The sequence below is a fragment of the Culex pipiens genome, chromosome 1 (genome assembly GCF_016801865.2).
Source record: "Culex pipiens pallens isolate TS chromosome 1, TS_CPP_V2, whole genome shotgun sequence".
Classification (NCBI taxonomy): domain Eukaryota; kingdom Metazoa; phylum Arthropoda; class Insecta; order Diptera; family Culicidae; genus Culex; species Culex pipiens.
This window is the reverse complement of record NC_068937.1, coordinates 129,890,494-129,914,444: the sequence shown is the minus strand read 5'-3', so window position 1 is coordinate 129,914,444 and position 23,951 is coordinate 129,890,494. Positions and strand designations below refer to the sequence as shown.

The window sequence follows — 23,951 nt, the reverse complement described above, 5'->3', positions numbered from 1 at the left end:
TCGTCGTCCGGTAGAATGGTCGATGCTGCTGCGGTGGCGGTGGCCGTTGATCCAATAACCGATCACTTTGGACGTCAGCTGCTGCACTGGATCGTCGGCCACTCGTCGTCCTGGTACTCGTCGCTGGGCGGTTCCGACTTTATCGACAACTTTAAGAAGCTGGACGGCGGCGAGGCCATCCTGGAGCAGGGACTGCTGGCGGCCAAGCTCGAGGACGACGAAGTGGTGGAGGCCCCGGCCAATCTGGACATTTACAGCCGAGTTCAGAGGATATTGGGGCGGAACAGTGGGGAAGGTGGTGGAGGTGGGTGCCGGAGCAGGCTCGTACGAAGGGACGATCCGCGCGTCCAGCGGAACTTTGAGAACCTGATGCTGGTGGACATCATGGAGAACTGCGAGGAGGGAATATCGGGTGAGTAAGTCAAGGGGAACGAAATGTTGTGGAGAATATTATCAGTTTCATTTGTTTGGTGTAAACAATTCGTATCTGTGTTTTCAGTTGGCAGTATTTACATAAATTAAAAAAAAGTCAGTTAAAACTCGTGTGTTAACTGTTGAGATACAGATAAGGCTGGTACAAATTTTATTTATCGTGTTTGTCTCTCGACTCTGGGGGGAAAAAAAGGACCTGTGTGTAGTCTTTTTTCAATCTAAGATCTCAAAAATTCAAAATTTGTAGAAAACCTGAAAGTGCCACATTTGATTTAAAAAAAAAACAAAAATAAACGTTATAAAGTGTTTTTAAAATAGTTTACAATAGATTGTACAACTTTGTTCAAGGAAAATTTTAAATTTTTAGCAATATTTTTTTGACTTCCTGATTTTTTGCAAGGTTTTGAAGGGAACGAGGCTCATTTGATAGGCCCAAAATATAGAACATGGACAACAAAAATTACAAATATACATTTTAGAAAAAAAAATCATGATTTTTCAAAAACATTCAAAGTTTATCCTATATTTTTTCAAAAATCATTTTAAAATTTTAATTTGCTATTGAAAAAGTACATTATTTTTGTTTATTCAATAAAACGTACCGTCTTCATTAGATGGTTAATTCTCTAAATAGTGTCCACGTATGTCTATCTTTGCAAATATTGTTGAGAAAATTCTCTAAAACTTTACCTTTTTGAATTTGAAAATCGTCCACATAGTTGCAAACATTAATTTTGGCTCTTTTGAAATGTTATTTTTCATTTTTAAATTTAGAAAATGTTTAGTTTCGAAAGATTGTAAATTTCAAGGAGATTTATTTTTTGAAAATCGGCAAATAAGTTCCGGGATATCGGATCTTAGCAACTATGTGTTCAATTTCGACTGCTTTAAAACGGAAATTGTAGAGAATTGTATAAACTATTTGAAAATAGAATTTTCAGAAATGAACATAAATAAACACTGTTTCAAAAAATCAAAAATATGTTTTGATCTGGAATTAACCCTAAAATGACTAAAACTTAAAAACTACTTACTGCAAATTTAATTTTGATTTAAAACAAGATTTTTTAATTTCTTCAGAGTGCATTTTAAATGTTTTTGAAACTTAATGAGATTTAAAAAAAATATATCTTTGTGAAAGTTTATGGTTATTCTTATCTGTGGCTGAATTCTTTTTATATTCAGGGGAGGGGACAAATTTCAGCTAATTAAAAAAATACAAATGAAATCCATTTCAGATTTTGTGAAGAATCACTCTTGTAAAAAAGTTAAACATGCTCAAAATTATTTTAAAATAAAATAATAAAAAACTTTATAAAAAAATTAAATATTTTTTTACATTATCAGAAATTAAGAATATGGTACTGTTTTATTAGCTCAGTTTGTCAGGCCATTTACATTTCATTTTCAAAATGTTGAAACAAAATTATCACAAAATGCTTTATAATTATTAAAAATATTTTCAATTGATACATCAAATTATTGTTTATAACATTTAGAACATATTTTCGATATGTGGATCCACAATTCAAAATTTGTAAACAAAAATTGAAATATTGAACTTTTTTTCATTTCTCCTGTAATTTAAACAAGATTTTAAGGGGAACGCGCAGTTCTGTTTTTTTACCTTCTTTTTTTTTCATTGTTTTTATCCACTCGCGTTCATTGGCCGATGAGTTTTTTTGTGTTGTTCTCTATTTATAGTTTTCTATAAAAACGTACCTTTTTTTTTTTTTTTTTTGAGACTAGCAAGTCGTATTGCTGGATTAAGCCCTTTTTATATCATTTCAATAATCATTTCAATAAATGAAGCCCTTCCTACATCACCGTTGATCGGAAGGCACGCCGACGGAGAATTTCTGGAGAATCGCGGTCGAATTAATACTATATTTAAATCCCTAGATAGCTATCTTTCCGCAGCCGGCTGCCTAAGATTTTTAAAATTTCAACCGATAAACAAATTGCTTATGGTCGCATCACCTACCACAGTGAATCCTGACCTCATACCCATCTTACTAACCCCTCAAAACTCATGTGATACTTTGTCGGAGACGCAGTCGATTTGGCGGTCCCATCACTCAAGTATCGGACTAACATTCCCATCCACTTCCCCGTGTCTTACCTCTGGTCGTGGCCGGCGTCGGTATTGATCAGCATGAAAGGGACCTTTGAAAATTGCGAAGGGGTGATGATTGGTTCCTACTTTTCATCTGTGGTCCACGGAGCAATGTTTGGGGGTCCTGGTCAATAACGAAGTAGCAGCTACGGGTAGACACCAATGCTATGCTATGCTATGCTAATTTAAACAAGATTTTAAGGGGGAAGGGGTCTAATTTTCCAAGTTGAAAATATAAAAGATTGGATAAAGGTTGAACACAAATATGAGATCTGATAAACATATTTTTTTATTTCTTGGTACTGATAATCTAAAGGTTTGTATGAGACTTCGAATAATCGAACCACGAACAAAAAAAAAAGAATTTTTTAATTGTCTTGTTTTAAGATCAAATTCGAGTTCTGCGACCTGAGAATTTTTTTCGAAAAGTAAAATTTCCGTCCAAAATCGAAACCGACAATTTTTTTTCAAAGTTGGCCAAAATGTCATAAGAGAGGTAGTAAAGAAGCCTGCCGCACTCAGAAATGCGGAAAAACGCTCGGAAGTGGCCGAAAACTCGATTTCAAATTAGCGCCCACTGCGACTATTACGGAAATCTCGCCCAAAATCGGTCCCAGACGCGCCTCTCGAAAACCGGACCACCCCTAACAGATGCGCAAGAACAGCGCGAACAAAACTGCCATTTTACACCGAGCAGTCGAGATTTTTAGCCCATTTTTACTCCAAATTTTATTTTCAAACCACTCCAAGGCCGCCATTTTGAATTTTCTCGACCCCACGGTAGGTCGTACCAGGTCGAAAATTGTCTCCCGAATCCGAATCCGGGCCCGAAAAACGCACCTAAAACCGACTTTCAGACCAAAAACGGAGAAATTTTTACGAAAAGTCAAATTTCCGTCCAAAATCGAAACCGACAATTTTTTTTCAAATTGTCCAAAATGTCATAAGAAAGGTAGTAAGGAAGCCTGCCGCACTCAGAAATGCGAGAAAAACGCTCGGAAGTGGCCGAAAACTCGATTTCAAATTTGCGACTATTACGGAAATCTCGCCCACTAGATTGCCTACTAGATAAAAAAAAATGCATTTTTTCAATATTCCATCACCGCCATTTTGGACGCCATGTTGAATTTAAAAATTCTATATCACTCTAGCGTAGTGCGGGGGTCATACTAAAGCTCGACAATAAAAAAGGCATCGAAAAAGAAATTTCGTGATTCGATTATCCGAAGTGAAATTTTTTCGAGTCCTTCGGATAATCGAGTCTCGAAATTATGGAGAATATTGTTTCTTCAAATAATGAATACTTTTTTTTAAGAAGAAAGAATAAAGATTTTTTCTGGTAGGTTACGTCAAATGCTCATATAAATTCCACAAAAAACGCAAAAAAAACATACGTTAGAGCGAAGGAAAAGAGGTAAAATTCCTGTTACGAAAAGAGGAGAAGTGGATAAAAACACAAATTTTACGTTACCTTATAAAAAACAACGCCTTCAAACACGTGTTTTTGTTTACGAATTAAGAACGCCTTTTTTTGCGCCTCTTCTTGACATTCTCAAAAGTCTGTGAAGGTTGTTTGGGGCAAAAAACAAACCTAAGCAAAAAAAATAAACACTCCACAAACAACGAACCGATCTTGAATCAACTTAAACTTTTTAATGGTTCCTTCTGCTTTGGTTCGTTGCGATCGTGGTCGCGCGTCCCCTTGAAACAAAGGAGCCGTTGACATTTTATGGCTCGCCGGCACGGCCGTTAGCCGGAGGCAGATTGAAGGATTTGCGAAAAGTTAATTTGCATATGTTAAGCAAACTTGAATGCGTTTTTAATTAAAAACAAAACAAACTAAAAATAACAAATTAAATCTAATAAATAGTTTCAATAACGTTTTACAATTATAAAAAATCTTATTGGAAACCAGCAATCGCCGATTCTAGACATAATAATAAAGAAAACGTCCCATAACAAGTGCACTAAAAAGTGTAAACAAACAATCTTGTTATGGTTTTCATGTTACGGCACGCGAAATACGCTAATATTAGTGAGTGATTAGAACACGAGAGTTCACTACCACATCGCCACTTTGATACTCACAGCCACACACACTCAAGGAAATTGTGTGAGGGTGGATATTCAAGTTTTTATGGACCGACTGTGAGGAAAGCATGGAATAAACAAGTTAAGTTACAAAAATTTTAATAAAAGAAAATAAAACGAAAATATTTATCAAACAAGCACAAATTAAAATAAAATACAATTCTAAAATGCAATTCTAACCTAAATCAAAACTGATGCAAATTTAGTAAACAACAAGAAAGTAAAAAAAACCAGCCCACCATTCCTCCCAACTTCACCAATACCACCGTAACGCTTGACGCGCAAACACCCCCCCTTTGCGTATGTGTACAAACTGTTTGCGTATAAGCGCTTATGCCAACGGAGAAGAGAGCAGAAAAAAAGTCGGGCGAAATTGAAAGATGGCTGCAGCCTAGTCCGGGCAGAGATTTCACTCGCTGGAGGAGAAAATTCCGTTTTTCACCCAGGATTTCCGACCGGATTTCAACGAAAAATGGTCGAACTTGACTAGAAATCGGTGTGGCACCGAAAAAAGCCCAAAAATCGCAGCAACAGTGTGTGCAATACTCCTAAATAAGTTTATCAGTCAACGAAGGCCGAAAAAATAGTTCCAGTGACGCGCCCCAGATTTCCCCCAAAAAGCCCAAGGCTCAGGTCAAGGAAGAAAGAAAGAAAAGTGACCACCTCGTAAAACGAGAAGTGAATTCTGTTTCTATCGGTTCCCCCGGAAGATTATGTCCAATCTGTATGCGAAAATTTCCCAACGCCCAATGAAGAGGAATGAAGAGCAGATTTTTTCAGTGTTTCCATATCACAATAGTAAGTGTAAATTTCCGGAAGGGGCGAGGGTTAACTGGAAAGATCGATATTAATTTAAAATGTTTTGCTCAGAAAGGCACGGTTCTATAAAGAAGCATGAAAAAGTTATGTTCCTAATTAATTTATAAATTACTCAACTCAGCCAAACACGGTGGGTTGAACAAACGAAAAATTTAAACGAAATCGCAAAAAATATTTCGAGGAAAATTTCAAAACTGAAATCATTTTGTTATATGAAAAAAAAGGATTTTTTAAATGTTGTATACTCCACATTGAGTTAGTTCTAACATTAACAGTAATTGCACCCTTTTTCCACTCAAGATTTTTGTTTAAAATTACAAATTTAATTTGCATTGGTGCAAAATTTTAGCAAAAAAAAATCGAGATTTCAAACTTAGCTTTTTTCGCAAAAAGTTTAGCCCTTGCATTTCCTCTGTCAAAAGAAGCCATTTGGCATCATCAATTTTGTCCATACAATTTTGCGGGCTTGTCCCATCATGATTGAGAATCAAATGCACGGAAAAGCTATTGGAATTTTTTAATTGACTTTCTATCACTAGAAATTGAATCGAAGAAAAAAATCTAAAAAATATATGTTTAAAGATTTTTTTTTTTAACGTTGGAGTTAATTTTTTTTTGCGTTTGAGAAAAAATGGTGCAAAATCTGGTCACAATATATTGAATTTTTGGAAACAAAATAAATTTTTAGAAGAAAAAAAAAACAAAATATTGCCAAACAAAATTTTATACATTATTTTTAGATAAAAAATCAAATGTTTGATTCTAGAGTTTTTTTTCTTTCTTTTTTTAAATATGTCCTATAAACGTATGAAAGACAATAGTTTATAGGACATTTTCAAAAAAAAAGCTTAAAATGACTACACATTTTTTAACTAAAGTGCACCGTTTTCAAGTTAACATTCACATTCACAGGTTTTTTTTTTCGAAAAATGTTTCGTTTTTTTACTTTGTAAAATACTTTTAAATTGCAAAAAAACTAAAAAAAAACGAAAAAATACCTGTGAATGCCTAAAACTTTAAAACGGAGCACTTTATCAAAAAAATGTGTAAAGTCATTTTCATCTAAAATTAATGTATACAATTTCATTTGACAATATTTTGTTTTTTTTTTTGTGAAAATCTTTTTTTTTCATCCCCGGATTTTTTTTTAAAAGCTTTAAAATTCTAACAATTTTCCATTTTTTTTCGTTGATCGATCTGCTGGCTTTTGTAATAAAGCTTTAAAAAAAAGTTTATATTTAAAAAAAATGTCTTCTTTAACAAACATTATTTCGAAATTTGAAAAATTTATTTAAAAATTGTATTAAGCCCTTTTAAAAAGTTATACGTGATTATAAAATTACCAATTGGCCTTATGTAGTTGATTCTTGAAGCAATATTTTGGTTGCAAATCAAAATAAAGAGGTGATAACAATTTTATCCAAAACATTCCTAAATAAACAAGAAAACCTTTTCCTAGTAAGTCTATTTGGATTCAAGTTAAAAATATAATTGAAAAATAGTCTGGAAGTAGAAATTAATTCAACGAGGTGACATTGAAAGGATTTAAATTTATTTACTAAATGCTGTGCTTAGCCACACAACGTCCAGTTACTGGATTCAAAAATGTTAAAAAATAAAAATTTACCTTTAAATGTTTATCAAAATAATTAGTTTAAAAGAAAAGGAAAATTTTAGTACAGTTTTGGCAATAGTTGCAAGGTTGACATTATATCCAATTTTAAATATAAAATCACGTTCATTTTAAAAATTTTAATATTGAGAATACTTCAAAATAGATGAATGAAACATGTTTCAACTACACTTGAAACAACTTATTTATAAAATAATTTTATCAGTCATCAGTGGAAAATTGTCTCGGAAATGTAGTCTGTATGTCATTTGGAACTAATTCAAGGGTCCTGATTTTCGGTTCAAAGATCAGAAATCACTCACTCATCGCCGAGCGAATCTTTGCCGACTGGAGCTCGCAACCATTCGCAAGTGAACACTACGCTCAGGCTGCCTGCGATTTGCTCAATCGCTTCTCCCAGCGACACAAATACTTCGTGAATTTCTTTGCCCACTCCGTCCGTTGACCCGAGTCACACACGAATACGTTCAGAGAGGAGAGAATCTAACAACACACCAGCTCGGCGCTCTTTTGGCCTGCACTACTACAGTTTACCGTAAATTTGTATTTGGCATTATGGAAATTGCTTGTAAATGTGTCTTTGATGTCGTGTTATCAACAAAATTACAAAACACTTATGATAACATAGATTTTAACCAGTTTTATAAATGAGTAAAACAAAGCCGATCGCAAAAGATTTCGACTCAGCGACTGAGCGACATAACGCAATCGGTCTCTCTGAACCATTCGCTGTACTACTCGATTGAAGTGAGAGGGAGAGCAAAAAGAGAGTATTCTGTAGCGATTGGTTCGGAAGCGACAAACGGTAGGAAACGGTCAGAGCAGGCTTTTGTTGCTTTCGATTGGTGGTAGCGAGTGAATGAGTCGTTTTGGAGCAATCAGGACCCTTGCTAATTTTCATTGAAAAAATCGTGGCATTCCTGCTTAACAACATTTTTGTAATATACAAATTGTTGAAAACACTAACTTAAAGTAATTTGATGCTTCAACTAAACAACAAAAAACTCAAAAATATCAAAAAAATATTTTGTATGAATGTTTCAAATGTTTGTAAATTTCATAAATATATCACTGATTTGAAATATATTTTTTTTGCAATTCCGTCGTGAAACCACTTACTTTTCCTGTCATTCTTGAACGTCGAAATAGCCTACTTTTCTGTACCAAAAATAACAGAATCGAATAGCAACATTTTTCAAAATAAATGCTGAAAAGTTCTACTTTTCAGCACTCAAATGGGTGCTGAAAAGTTGAACTTTTCAGCACTTGTTTCGAAAAGTAACACTTTTCAACATTTTTTTTATTTAAGCGATTTATTGACAAAATACATGAAAATTTGACATAAAATTTTACTCAGTGTGTGTTTTTTGGAATTGCAAAAAATGTTGTATGGAACTCGTTGCAAAACATGATTTTTTCAGCACTCTTCGTATTTATCCAACTCGGTGAACCTCGTTGGATAAATGTACGACTCGTGCTGAAAAAATCCTCTTTTTGCAACTTGTTGCATAAACTACTATTTCGTGATTTGTAAAAAATGTTTTTGTTTAAATCATTTTTTTTATACAGCACTGAACAACCTTTTGGAGAAACCTCCCAGAGAGGGAAAACATGTTTTTCTACTCCCAAAAAAAATCAATTTGATCAAATGGAAAATTCACATTTAAATTTTTATCAAAATAATAAATTAACAAACTTTTAATGTAAAATTAAAATTTTAGTACAGTTTTGACTAAAATTAAATCATATCCAATTTTAAAGCATTTTTTTCAAAATAATTTTGTAATATAAAAGTTGTGATGATGACAATGCTTGAAACAACTACTTAAAAAAATGAAAATATTTTTTTTGCGTTACGTAATAAAAGACGCACCCTAAGGAAAATTTCATCAAGATTTCTGCTTTTTTTGAATTATTTGTAGGGCGTCCAATTTTCCCGGGTTTTGAATTTCCCGGGAAACGGGAAAAATATTTTTCAAATCCCGGGAATTTTTTTTAAACAGTCATAAAATCTATGTTTTCATTAAATTTGTTATGTTTTTCAAGCTTACAATCATAGAATTAGCTCAATACTGTTAATTGGTGATAATCTTTACTTCAATCTGAACAAGAACAGCAGTTTTTAGTTAGTTTAAAATATATTAAAAATGTTTGTTTTTTTGTTTTTTGTTATACTTTGGATTTTTATTGAATCATAATTTTTAATCCAAAAAAAGCAAAGCAATCAACTTTAACGACCCCCGGATCTTTTGTGGTCTCTGTTGCAAGTTTCTGCTCATTTCTAGGCGGCCGAAGGTTATGTGTGATGAGTCATTTTTTAATCCAATGTGATTCAAATTATTTCATAATAATAATCACAAAATTCTTATTAATATATTTCTTTATTTTTTTTAATGAAATGACTACAAAAGCTAAAAAAAATCATTGAAACTGTAAAAAAACAAGAAACGATAACAAATAAAATGAACCCATCCAATGTAAAATTTTAGAAAAGTTTAGAATTTCATGTTTTATATAAAACATACCTACAGGTTTTATATAAAACATTTTACAAACTATCTTTAAGTCACTACCACCAACTGGGGGAAATCGGGACTGCAGTCTGAATAGGTACAGGATTTTTAGAGCAATAAATTTGAAAATTTGTGTACTAATTGTTTTGTTAAAATATCAGAACATTATGCTGTCTTAATTCGTTACTATTGTCCTAAATTGCTCCAGATGCCGATGTTTGAAGAAAAATAATAAAATATGATTTTTTCAAGTTTAAAATCAACATTAAACGTAAATATTGAAAAAATAAATAAAATTTAATGAAAAATATTTAAAGCGCTAGGCATTTTGCGGATCCGTAAACTAAAATTTTAATAATTTTCCCTTATAAGCCAAATAAATGTTGATATATGCCGAATACAAATTTGCTAATGCTTTAAAAATGTTATCGATTACTAAGCATTCAACTGTGCATCTATTTCCACAACCAAACCTGAGTTTCCTGACCAAAAAATGATTTTTATTCAATTTCGGGAATTCCCGGGACAAAATATTAAAAATCCCGGGATTCGAGAATTCCCGGTTTAGGGAAAATCCCGGGATTTTTGTCCCGGGAATTCCCGGGATGGACGCACTAATTATTTGTTTTTAAAGATTTTTGGAATACTTTTTTTTTAATCCAATTAAACATCATTGAACAACCTTATGGAGTAAACTTCCAGAGAGCAAAAACATTTTTTTCTACTCCCAAAAAAAATCGATGCTCTCTCCCTGGTGACTAGAACGAGTGTGTTTATTTCCCGCGCCGTGTCTGTCTGGCAATGTTCTGTCTCATCCTTTGACTTTACCTTATGTATGTATGATCCCCATACCCGCAGGCAACTTGGTCCTGGAACACATGTGAGCGCTAGGTGAACAATTCGATCATCTTTTACTCTGTAATCTGTACACCCACGTGCATAAGTTTTTTTGCACGAATTTTAGTGCTACAAATACCGGCGCAAAGAATAAAAAGAAACCCCTTTCCCCTCCCCAAGCACCGGAAATTTGTAGCGGGTGTAGGGACACTTTGTATAGACGCCCTTGCTCCCATCACGTCACTGAGGGTATGGAGCGACGAGAAATTAATAAGCATGCCCCCCTAGTCGAACCTTCATTAGAGAAGCAGGCAATCCACAACTCACAGCGAACGACCAAAGGAACACCCTACCGCGTATATAGTAATATTGGCGTGGTTTGTGTTCATTGATGTGTGTGTATGTCAGAATAAATGAAAGTATGGTTGTCTTATAAAAAGAACGAGCTCACCAGTTGATAAAATTTTCAAAATCAGCTTCTCTTCAAAGGTCACGCATGCCCGAAATACACCGAAAAAGGCCGGTTCCTGCTTGGGCTGCTTCAGCTTGCCGCCGCCCCACTCGTAATCTGCTCCGTCGTCTTCCTTTCTCTCCTTTCGTGAAAACTGCGGCAACGGAACCTCCCCGCTACAACTGCGTTCCACCTTAACTGGTTCCGACGAACTAAACCGTGCGCCAAGGCTCCGATTCCCGTTTGACCTCGACGAGTCCATCCATCTCATCCTTTGACTTTACCTTATGGCCCAAAACCCATCCCCCCCTCCGGCGGCCTTCTTATCCAGACGACGAATCCGATGTGAGTGTGTGTTTGCAATGCAGATTTTCCCACCGCAGCAGCAGCACACAACAACACGGGAGAGCGGGCACAGCGCAAATTTGCTGTTTCGTGGACATATTTTCGACCTAAAATGTGGGCCTATTATTAGACTAGTTGTTTAATATTACAAATTTTATATTTTTTATAATCGGATTATGCTTACACTATTTAAAACTAGTTTTGTAAAGATATCCTGTAAAAAGCTTGGTCACTCTAACTACAATTTTTTAAAAAAGGGCCAGGCCTACTGCGTGAAGTTACTCGTTAAGACGTTCCATTGTTGTGGATTGAGCTTCAGTTTACTTCGGGTTTGTCCATTACAACCAAAACTCTTCCAAAAAAGCTTACAAATAAAAATTGGCCCCCTTTAGAGTTGAAAATTTCAACCACCAAGAACAGGTCCTCCTACCCTAGCATACCGGGTGTGAACGCGTAACAAGCACAAATCACCAACATCCGTGAGTGTCTACGTCTTGTTCGTCTTTTGGCCAGCAGCTGTCGACCCGCCGCCAGTCGACTGGTCTGGTCTGGAGTAGACAATAAAGAAAATCCACCGTCGCGACCGTGCCACGCGGGAATCGACGCCGTGGACCGACCTGCTCCCTCCCATGGAATCGGTACTAAACTCCGGCTCCGTTTCCGCCTTGGTTTCGTTGCAGTTGAGATGTTCAACGTGTTGGCTCCGTTCCACCAGAACAGTGCTTCGGCGGCGGCAGCCGCAGCAGGTCCAGCTGTTCAGAATGTTGGCGGTGGCGGCATCGGCGGAAACCGTGGAGTAGGTGCCGGCGGGGTAGAAAACATGCAAGTGACTCAGCCCTGCAGTGCGCCATCGTCGCCGACCATCACCTCGCCGGGGGCCATCAGTTCGACGTCGTTCTGTCTGCCACTGACCACGACCAGCTCGTCCGCGTCCGCAGCGGGAACCGGTGGTGCCGGAGGTTCCTCGACCAGCAGCAGCGTCATCACCAGCACGACAACCGGCGGCGGCACGACCGACACCGGCGACCCCAACTGGCAGGCCACCAAGAGTACGATCCGCGAGCGGAATGCGGCCATGTTCAACAACGACCTGATGGCGGACATCCGCTTCATCGTGGGAACCGACGGTAAGGGACTACGCCCCCCCTCTGTGTGTGTGTCTGTTTGTGTGTTACGTAACGACGTGAATGTCACATGGTTTTTGTGATTTTTGTCTTTTTTTTTTTCTCGACACAGAACAAGTGCAAACCATTCCGGCCCACAAGTACGTGCTGGCGACCGGCAGTTCCGTGTTCTACGCCATGTTCTACGGCGGGCTGGCCGAGGCGAAGGAGGAAATCGTGGTGCCGGACGTGGAACCGACCGCGTTCCTGACGCTGCTCAAGTGAGTGTGAGGGAGGGGAATAGTTTTAGACAAATTGTGATCAAAGATTTCAATAAATTTAGTTCATTAGTATCTCAGTACAAAACAAAAACCAGCTTCAATTGAAAATTACTCAGGTCAATAATCAAAAGTTTGTGTTCAAGTTTTCGTTTCCAACCCAAAAAAAAGCCTGAACAATCTGAACGAAAACAATATGCATTTTACACCGGTTCTGAATCAGTTGTTTTGCAATATTCACCAAGCAAAAATTTAAAGGGAAAGCTAGTATTAACCCTCAACTAGAGGGTGACGAGCGGGAATTCCCGGGAAAAAAATCCCGGGAAATCGACCATTTTTGGACCTCTCGATTCCCGGGAAATTTGGTCGAGACTCCCGGGAAATTTTTAACTTATGAATATCGAAGCAAAATTATATAAACTAATCAGAAAAAAAAACATTTAAAAAATTCAAAATTGTTTTGAACATTGAATGTTTAATGTTCAAGTTCGAATAAACCAATGCTTCTCTAATCTTCTAATTCAGAAACTTTAAAATTAAATTGTCAAAAATTCCAAAATCTATAATTGAGAGGAGCCAAAAAATTTTGGACCCCAAAATTTACCTTAAAAAATATTTAACAGTTGCCCCCCAGAAATGAAATCAAATGTTTACTTTCAAATATATTTTTATTAAATAATTTCTAAGAGTTAAATTCAATTTCCATATCTTCTCTTGAGCAAAGCAATCCTCATAATCTAGTTTTTTTTTGTGAAAATATGGATTTTCCTGATAACTGTAAATATTTCTTCAATGAATATTTACAGTTGACCTTAAAAATCACAAAAAACAGTTTGAGAGTTTTGAGTTTGTTGTTTTGAGTAAATTCGTAAATATTTTAAACTACAATTTTGAGTCTTAAAAAGCTCAAGAAACGATTTTATATTTGCAGATTCAGAAAAAAATCAAAAGGTTTTATAAAGTTCCTCAAAATAATGAGGCTACTAAAATTAATGTTTCATCGAATTAGTATGATTTATTTGTATATGAATTAATTTAAATGAAACAAATTTATTACTTTTTATTTTAAATATCGGCACTATTGGCATAGTCAAAAAACTCCCGGGTCCCGGGAATTCCCGGGAAATGGCTAAATTCAACTCTCGATTCCCGGGAAATTGAAAATCTCGAGAATTGTCACCCTCTACCCTCAACTAACTTCCGTTTTTTCAAAAACTCTTTTTTCAACTAAATGCCTTCTCTTTTTTAAGCTTTTTTTTAGTTTTGATTGCACAACTCGACATTTTTTAAAGTTGATGTCAGTTAACGCTTCCGGTTCATCAAGGTATGATAGATTAGGGCTCCATGGACACGCTTCAATAGACAGAATTGAGTTTTAGGGAATTCCCTTGCAATAAATAAAATTGTAAATTTTGAGTATAAATGCTACCTTGACGATACTGAAGCGTATACTGACATCAAAAGAAGAGTTTTCGACTTTTTCTAAACCTCATTTTTTATGGAAAGTTTGATGAACGTGAAGATGAAGCATTTTTAGGTTTGGTTTTCTTAAATAATCCAAAACCGATCGTGATTTTGTTTTTTCAGCTGTTGCGACCTTTTGAAAATGAACCAAAGCCTTTAAAGAAAAAGAAATACCAGTCTAAAAGAAAGTTAAAATTTAAGAAATTGAATTTCAAAAATTTATCTCCGAAAGTTGTTAAAAAAAATGAATAAGTTTGGCTTGAATTCTACCAAACAAGAATTCAAGCCAAACTTACTCAAACTTTTTTTTAATAGCTTTTGGAAAGAAAAACTCAAATTATTATTATTTGTCAAAGTTTTTTTTTTTTCTTAAAACGCAATCAAAGTAGATTTTTTGAAGAAAAAAAAGTTAATTTTATGCCACACATTCGTTAGAAAATTTTAAAGCGATAAAAAAAGGTAAAAAAGAAGATTGAAAATTAAAACAAAAACTTGAAAAACTGCCAATGTTGCAGTTATTACGAAAAAAAACAAAATTTATTTAAATTATTCTGAGAATCTAAGTTTGACATGCTTTAAATCTAATTCATAAGATTCTACTTGAAATATAGAAAAATAATAATTGTGCGTTTTTAAATATATTATTAACACTCAAAGTCCGACATATCATGAAAACCGAAAATTGAACATTGCAAGTTGAATGTTGAAAGTTTAAAGTTGAAAATTGTAAGTTGAATTTTGAAGAGAAAAATAAAAAAATTAAAATTGTAAGTTAAAAGATAATAGTTAAAAACTGTATTTTTTTAAATAAATGTTGAAAGTTTGAAATTGAATGCTGAAAGTTGAATGTTGAAATTTAAATTGAAAAATTAAAGGTTGAAATTTAAAAGTTGAATGTGGAAAATTTAAAGTTGATGATAAAAAATGAAAATTGTAAATTGTAAATTGAAAATTGTAAATTGAAAGTTGATAGTTAAAAGTTGAAAGTTTAAAGTTGAAAGTTGAAAGTTAAAAATTTAAAATGATAGGTGAAAATTGAAAATTGTTAGTTGAAAATTGAAAGTTGAATATTAAAGAGAAAAGTTGAAAACTGAAATTTTAAGTAGAATGTAGAAAATTGAAAGCTGAAAGTTGAAAATTTAAATTTAAAAATTGAAGGTTGAAATTTGAATGTTGAAAGTTGATAGTTGAAAATTGATAGTTGAAAATTGAAAAATAATAGGTGAAAATTGTAAGTTGAAAATTGAAAGTTGTGTATTGAAGAGAAAAGTAAAATATTGAAATTTGTAAGTTGCAAGTTGAAAGTAAAAGTTGAAAACTGAAAATTTTAGGTTGGAAATTGTATGCTGAAAAATGAGTGTTGAAAATTGAAATTTTAAAAATTAAAGGTTGCAATTTGAAAATTGAAAGTTAAATGTTGAAAATTTTAAGTTGAAAGTTGAAGAGAAAAGTTGAAAATTTAAAATTGTGAATTGAATATTGAAAGTTGAATATTGAAGAAAAAATAAAAAACTGAAAATTGTAAGTTACACATTGAAAATTGAAAGTCAAAAACTAAAAATTTTAAGTTGAATGTTGAAAGTTGGAGATTGTATGCTGAAAGTGGAATGTTGAAAATTGAAATATAAAAATTAAAGGTTAAAATTTGAAAATTGAAAGTTGAAAACTTAAAGTTGAAAATTGAAAGTTGAATATTGGAAATTGAAAGTTGAGAGTTGAAAATTAAAGGTTGAAAATAGAAAGTTGATAGTTGAAGAAAGAAAGTTGAAAGTTGAAAATTTGAAAGCTCAAAGTTGAAAGTTGAAAATTTAAATTTAAGAAATAAAAGTTAAATTATGAAAATTAAAAGTTGAATGTTGAAGATAAAAGTTGAAAATTGAATGTTAACAGTTGAATGTTGAAAATTGAAACTTGAAAGTTGAAGGATGAAAGTTGAAAGTTGAAAATTGACAGCTGAAAGTTGAAAATTAAAAGCTGAAAGTCGAAAATTGAAAATGTTAATCTTAAAATTGAAGGTTTAAATTTCAAAACTGAAAGTTGAATAATTTTAGTTGAATGTTGAAGATAAAAGTTGAAAATTGAAAATTGATGTTGCATGTTGAAAGTTGAATGTTGAAAATTGAAAGTTGATAGTTGGAAATAGAAAATTGAAAGTTGAAAATTTAAAATTATAGGTAAAAATTGAAAATTGTAAGTTGAAAATTGAAAGTTGAATATTGAAGAGAAAAGTAAAAAAAAAAAATTGTAAGTTGAAAGTTGAAAGCTGAAAGTTGAGCACTGAAAATTTTAAGTTTAATGTTGAAAATTGAAAGCTGAAAGTTGAAAATTGAAAATTGAAAATTGAAATTTAAAAATTGAAGTTGAAAATAGAAAATTGAAAGTTGAAATTAAAAAATTGAAGTTGAAAATAGAAAATTGAAAGTTGAAAATTGAAAAATGATAGGTGAAAATTGAAAATTGAAAATTGTAAGTTGAATTTGAAAATTGTAAGTTGCAAGTTGAAAGATGAAACTGAAATTTTTAAGTAGAAAGTTATAAGTTGAAGGTTGATAGTTGAAAATTGAACATTGAAAAAACTCCTCTTGTAATTTATTTTACTTCAGTTAATGTGAAAAATGAAAAATATACAAAGAAAAATCGTAAAAAAAAAATCAATAAAATTTCTTTTCCACTCGCCCAGATATCTGTACTGCGACGAGATCCACCTGGAGGCGGACAACGTGCTGGCCACGCTGTACGTGGCCAAGAAGTACATCGTGCCGCATCTGGCCCGGGCCTGCGTCAACTATCTGGAGACGAGCCTGACGGCGAAGAACGCCTGCCTGCTGCTGAGCCAGTCGCGCCTGTTCGAGGAACCGGAGCTGATGCAGCGCTGCTGGGAGGTCATCGACGCCCAGGTATGTTGTGAGCACCGGCAAAACCTGGAGGTTGTCGTTCCGTCGACGGCCAGACAGCACCACCACCACCACCAACGGCACCACTCGTACTCGTGCTGCCAGCAGCAAGTCTTGTTGGCTCGGGAAAAAGAACAAGAAGAAAAGGTGGTGGTGGTGGCCAACCAGTCTTCCGCCGTTGAAGGAACCGCTAGTTCTTCGGTCAGTTCGTCCGCGACGGTGTCCTCGTCGGTGTCCACCAGCTCGCTGTCCACCGAAACGGACAATCCGTCGGTTTAAAGCTCAAATGACGTATTTGCCATGGACGTACCTTGATGTTTAACGAATCATGTGTTTGTTTTTAAAAAATATTCGATGTCGTGGTTGGCAACACTGCTCAAAACATACTCGATGGTCGTTCTTAGTCCCGGACTGCTTCGTTTAAGCCTAATTTAGGTCAGTGTGCGAAATCAAGATAAGGATAAAACTGCAATATTTTATTCGTTTTAAAAAAAATCAGTCAAGCAAAAGTTTAGGTTTTAGCTTTTTGCAAAGGTTGTGATTTTAGCTTGCAGCGCAGAAAACAGAATAGTAAAACTGTGATAGAGAACGAGTTAGCTTAGAGCGTTCAGTTTTCCAACCTTCACCTGCTTGTTTCCGTCAAACTGCTGTTCAACATATCTCAAACCAAACTAAACTAAACTAAAAGCGTGAGTGTTTTCTGTGTATAACTGTGAGACGTAATTTCCTCTCGACTCGTGTTTTTCACAACCTTAACCGTACCTTACGCGTGAATCTGTGTATAACCTAGAACTCATCGGAAACAAACTAAAAAAAAAGTGGCAACCAAGTTGTTCAAAATTAAAACACTACTTTTTTATGTGCGTGTGAACGTGTTGTGTTACTCTCAAATATATACTGTAGTCGCTGTACTCTCGAACTGTATACCAAAAGAAGAAAACGAACGAACATTTGTGTCAAACTGTGCGTTATAAAAAAAACTAAGCGGAATAGATAAAGCAAATTTTACGAACGAAATATTGCAGTTTTACTTATCTTGAGTTTGTATCGCGCTGACAGTCCTTAAACAATGGCTTTTCGTTAGTTTTAGTTTTAGAGTAGTTTTTTGAATTACTTTGTACCTCCAACTGTTAAGCTCCTAACTTTCTTGCATTTGTTTTTTTTTTGTTAATTTTTTGGGTCACCCTACCCAATTAGTTTAGATTTCTTTTAAAAATTTGGAAATTAATTAAAATTTTGAGCATTTCTTTAGCTTTTGCATCAATCAAACTAGCTGATTTTGAAATCATCCTGGATAAACAAATCATATTTAAGGTGAAACGGGACGCTAGTTCTTGGCCAACTTTGTTCAATTCAACAGGTTGCTTGCTTTCGACCTATTTTGCGTCTGCAAAGAAAAACAGAACTTCGTAAGTTACGGCGTTTTCTTTAAAGGTGAATTCAAAAACTCGAGTCGTGGTTTCAATATGGCGCTGGCTTCCCGTATCACCTTAAATAGATTTTAAATTGAGCACTATACAGTCGACTCTCTGGTTGTCAATATCCAAGGGACCGTCGAGGAAGAGAATCATCAGTTTACAGAACGATGCAAAATGAAGACTCGATTGAAACTAGTTTTTTCTTGCTGACCAGCTATAGGAGAGAAACATGGCAACGTCCAGCAAACAAAAACAAACTAATGTCAAACACCCTTCAAAGCTTCGTTTCGCAAAGAAAAATGTCTATGCAAGCCATGAAAAGGTGAAATTATTGACTACCGGAATAGATGTTTAAAGCAAATAGAATCCAAGGGACCGTCGAGGAAGAGATCCTTCAAGCAAGAGAAAATATCGAGGAATAAAGCCAATCGAAGTATGCAGTTTGAAGGGACTGAAGAATTCATCGATAGATGGAGCAATATTGATATCGAGAAGATCGACAGCCAGAGAGTCGACTGTATAATTAATTTTGAATGTTTTTTTTTTGTTTTATAGTTACAACTTGTCAAGTCATACTTCAAATATTAACAAACCATCAAAACACAGTTCTCGAACGGAAATGGGTTACTGCCGTCATGCCAGTTTATCAATCTTTAAGAGAGTAATTCCCGGGCAGACGGTAATAACAAAATTCATGCCATTTCAATAACAAATACTGTTAAAATAACAGAAACTGTTATGGAATCTTCTTGAAAAATCCATTTTTGCATAAGGGTATAATAACAGTTTATGTTATCATAACAAAATTTGTTATTGGTCTGATATTGGTTGAAATCCAAAGCAACTTTGTAATAACATTTCTTGTTATGGAAGAATATCTCCACATGTTATTGGGATGATCGGATTAGTTGTTAAAATAACAAAAAATAATAACAAAGATTTGTTCGAAGAATAACTAAAAATGTTATTAGTCTGTTATTACAATAACAATCCAATAACAAAAAAATCATAACGACGAATAACAAATCTTGTTATAAATAACATAAAATGTTATTGGCCTAGTATTTTCATATAACAAAAAATTTTATTCCCACGTTATTTCCGTCTGCTCGGGTTGCAAGACTCATACCATTTGACTTTTATTTTTTGCCTTCAATAACTATATTATATAAAGTTAAATAACCATAAGGATAAAAGTATTTTAATAGTCGTTTTCTATGCGGGGTATTCGATCCAACTTGAAGGTTTCCAAAAAAGTGTCCACGTGGTTTATGGATGGTCCCTTATCAAGTAACACAATTGAAAAAAAATATATTTGAAAAAGGTATCAAAAGAAATAGCACCACTTTCAAAAGTTATGAAACGGTGAATTTGAACAAGTAATCTAGACTTGGACATTGAACATTTCTGTGGAAATAACTTCTAAACCTATTTTTTTTTAACATTATTGGAAAGGAATTCCTGAAAAGTCATAACAATTTATGATCTGGCAACACGGCTCCAACAAGTTGTGGTTCTGCCTATACTTCTCAAGTACTTTTCTAGGTCGTTTTTTGAAAATTTAGGGAAGAAAATGAAACTTGGTTGAATAGGTTATCGAAATACTTTTTCGATGAATCATAGAGTTTGACGAACTGGCAACCCGGTAATACAATCTTAGATGTTAATACATCACATAAGTATACAGAAAGCTTCCACGCCCTGTGTTGAGTAACGTATTAAAATTGTCTTTCACAGACATTATACTAACAGTTGAAATTAACTTGTGTCCTGGCAACCTTATCAAAAATTATGAGCACATAAGTTTAATTTGTAGAACTTTTATAAATTTAGATATTAATTACTAGGATAAAGTAATTTTTAGAATCAGCTTTCTTAACATCATTGGAAAGGTATTTCCTGACATATATTTAAAAATTTATGATCTGGTAACACGGTTCAAGCCATTGTGACTTTAGTGCAATTTAATGAACTTTCAAGGTAAAATATAGCAAATTGGAATTAAAATATCTGGCATCTCACGGATCTTCGTATTCGTATAATAAGTATTTAAAATACCAATTACACTTAAAATTTTAAAAGCTGGCAACCCTCCAATACAATATAATATGTTCAAAATACTTAACAAGAATTAAGAAGGTCTTTACCACCTACAGTCAAATTTAGTGACAATTTACGAAAAGCTATTTGAATTATCTTTTCTAGAGAAATAAAATTGTTATCTGGCAACACTGTGTACTCATGTAAAATTCACATAACTTTATCAAAGTAGGAGTCGGATAAAAAATAATATCGGAATTTGACAAGGATTTTGAAAAGATCAAAAGACTTTCCGATGAGTCATAAGTTATCATGATCTGACAACACTGCCATAAGCTAATTTTAGTTAAGAGTTTATTCAATGTTTAAATGTATTTTTAACGGTTTCCAAGTTATCTTTTGGTTAGTGTATTGTTCGCTGAACAATTTGAAGAATATACATTAAACCTCAAAATCCACACACAAATCTATAACGCAATTTTCTTAGTATCAACATTTGGTGGTTAACGCCAAAATATGGTTTTAAAATCGTTTTAAAATGGTTTTAAAACAACATTTTTTGATGGAAATAGTAGCATACAATAATGTTGCACTATTATGGATAAGGTATCTTGCAAATTTTTGGAGTCTGGATAAATAGCAATTTGATGAATTGGGTACTAAAGCCCTATGTAAATTTTTATGTACAACGGTAAAAAACACGATTAAAAACCATTTCTGATCTCTTTTTTTTTCATTTTAATGCAAAAAAAAATTGACGAGACAACATTTTCCGATGGATCAACTATGGTCCCCTTGGAACGAGCTGTCAAGTAGGACCTTTTCTGTCAAGAAGGACCGTGAAGTTATTTTTTTTTAATTTATTTAAAAATCCATTTTAAATCCTTTGCGGTCGTTCAAAGGGTCATTGTACTCCAACACGCCATTGTCGTGATCGGGGAGTTTCTTTTATAATAAAAACATAGATATTTTGCAATTACCTAACAAACAACACGTCTTATTCCACAGAAATTAACCACAAAACTGATTTGACAATCTTCATTCTCTCTTTCACCGGCCGCGCGCATCTCGTTGTTTTCTCGCTCGTTGTTCTCTCTCGCAGCTCGATAGCGCGCTCTCGCACTCAATCCACAATCAGCTAACAAGGCAATATTCATGAAGGTGCGCACTTTTTGTTGCGCTCTTAACTCTTATTTATGAATTATATCAATCTTATAATAAATACTGATTTAATAATTTATTACATATTCAATCCTGCAACCCATAGTCCCTACAGTACTCAGAAAAATGAGCTATAAATTCCATTTTAGGACCCAATTTTTTAAACTTATTCTGTAGCAAAGGAATGGCCTAAATAAGCTTCTTTAAAATATTGAGGACACAAAAGTTGCCATGATATTTACGAAGTACCACAAAAGAATTTCAAGTTTACGGATGTTCCGAATTTGTGGCATAACTTTTAAAAACAGGATGAAAATATCAAGAATATTTTTATAACAACTGACCCCATTTTCCCTCCTTACTTACAGGCCGAGATGGCGATCAAGTCGGAGGGCTTCGTCGACATCGACCTGAAAACGTTCGAGACGATCCTGGCCCGGGAGACGCTCAACTGCAAGGAGATTCACCTGTTCGAGGCGGCGCTGAACTGGGCCCACGCGGCCTGCACCAAGATGGACATCGAGCCGACCTCGGGCAACAAGCGAACCGTGCTCGGCCACGCCCTCTATCTGGTCCGGATTCCGACCATGTCGCTGGAGGAGTTTGCCAACCGGGTGGCGCAGCTGGGCATTTTGACGAACCAGGAGACGATCGACATCTTTTTGAACTTTACCGCGAAGAACAAACCGAAGCTGACCTTTCCGGTGCGGTCACGGGCCGGGCTGAAGACGCAGGTTTGCCATCGGTTCGCTTCGTGTGCCTACCGGAGCAATCAGTGGCGTTACCGCGGGCGCTGCGACTCGATCCAGTTCTCCGTGGACAAGCGAATCTTCATCGTGGGCTTCGGACTGTACGGATCTTCAACGGGGGCGGCCGACTACGACGTCAAGATCGAGCTGAAACGGCTTGGCCGGGTGCTGGCGGAAAACGCCACCAAGTTCTTCTCGGACGGATCGAGCAATACGTTCCACGTGTTCTTCGAAACCCCGATCCAGATCGAACCGGAATGCTTCTACACGGCCTCGGTCGTCCTCGACGGAACCGAGCTGAGCTTCTTTGGCCAGGAAGGGATGAGCGAGGTCAGCGTCGGAACGGTCACCTTCCAGTTCCAGTGCTCGTCCGAAAGCACCAACGGAACCGGCGTCCAGGGCGGACAAATTCCGGAACTGATCTTCTACGGCCCGATGGGTCAAAGCGGCGGTCAGTCCGGCCCGAACGGGATGTCCACATCATCGCTAACCGCCAGCACCAGCAACAACTCGATCAACAACAACAAGGTCGGATCGTCGTCGTCGTCGTCGGTGGGCAATTCCTGCGCCACGCAAAACATCTACGCCAACGGGGCCGGCTCCGGGGCGGACAACGGACCGAATCAGCTGCTCGGAACCGGTGCTGCCGTGCTGAACAACGAGAGCGACTAGACTTTGGCCTTGCACGTATTTTCCACTAAACATTACTTTTGAAGCAAATACATTTTTGTTTTGTTCAAGTTTGATCCGTTTGCCACCGGACGTGTGACTTAATCGAATTGGGTTTTAAGCATATTAAAAGTGTAGTAGACGAATTACTAGTCATAGAAGCGATCCGAATTTAGTTGAACTTTGTTAGACACTTTGGTTAGACTCATTGAATGAAATTTAAAAGTTTGCGGCACGCAAAGATATTCAAAACAAAATATTCAAAGTAGTTTCGTAGTCTTATTAAAAACAGCAGTAAAGGACAGTATACTAAACACAAAAAGAAAGTTCACAACCCAGAAAAAAAAACACAGCAAAACAGAATCAATCAAACCATGTGCGACGGTTTCCTCTTAGTGTGTAAGTGATTCAACGGTGGTGAGATTTGGTTTGATCTGAACGACTCGATGGAAAGAGATTGAGAGATATCCGTACTATATATTGCATATTGAATTAAACAATAAAAGTCAGAAGCAGTTCTATTTTGCATAAACTGAACACTATATAACAAAATCTGTAGCTGGTAGAAGTACACAGAGAAAAGAAAATCACAAACTAAAAATTCAGTTCCATCCAACCAAAATAAGCAAGATCGTATGACATTCCCCGAATACAAAATCATCTAGCCTTACAAAATCCGCGTGGCATTGTAAATGCCAACGTTCATCCCTTCAAATCCCCAAAACCCCAACATTGTTTGAACCCAGTAATGACTAAAAATTAGCAAGGCGTGACACGATCCGCAAATGATTCTCATTATGACTTATTGATTAGTAGTAAATCAACACATTGAAAAAAAACAAACCTATATTACGAATAAAGATATAGTTCTACCAAAACGTTTGTAATGTTCAATGCAAAGCAAAACAAAAAGGTACTGAATAAATTATTAGAATTAA

At 35.2% G+C, this 23,951-nt stretch overlaps 2 protein-coding genes across 3 annotated transcripts in view; one reads left to right on the top strand and one right to left on the bottom strand.

Annotated features, from left to right (window-relative positions):
- The window catches only part of LOC120421775 (transcription factor IIIB 90 kDa subunit), a 51,537-nt gene that overhangs the window by 25,204 nt on the left and 2,382 nt on the right, over window positions 1-23,951 (bottom strand). The gene's annotated exons all lie outside the window — the stretch shown is intronic.
- On the top strand, window positions 1-23,951 carry LOC120421773 (BTB/POZ domain-containing protein 3-like). 2 transcript variants are annotated; one of them, XM_039585040.2, is made up of 5 exons: window positions 1-412; window positions 11,918-12,364; window positions 12,474-12,621; window positions 16,763-16,979; window positions 21,964-23,951. In XM_039585040.2, the coding sequence occupies exons 1-5, from the start codon at window positions 16-18 to the stop codon at window positions 23,014-23,016; spliced, it is 2,262 nt and encodes a 753-aa protein (XP_039440974.1). In that variant the 5' UTR covers window positions 1-15; the 3' UTR covers window positions 23,017-23,951. The 2 variants fall into 2 exon arrangements, with proteins under 2 accessions (XP_039440974.1, XP_039440975.1); XM_039585041.2 differs by lacking the exon at window positions 1-412 and adding an exon at window positions 5,002-5,437.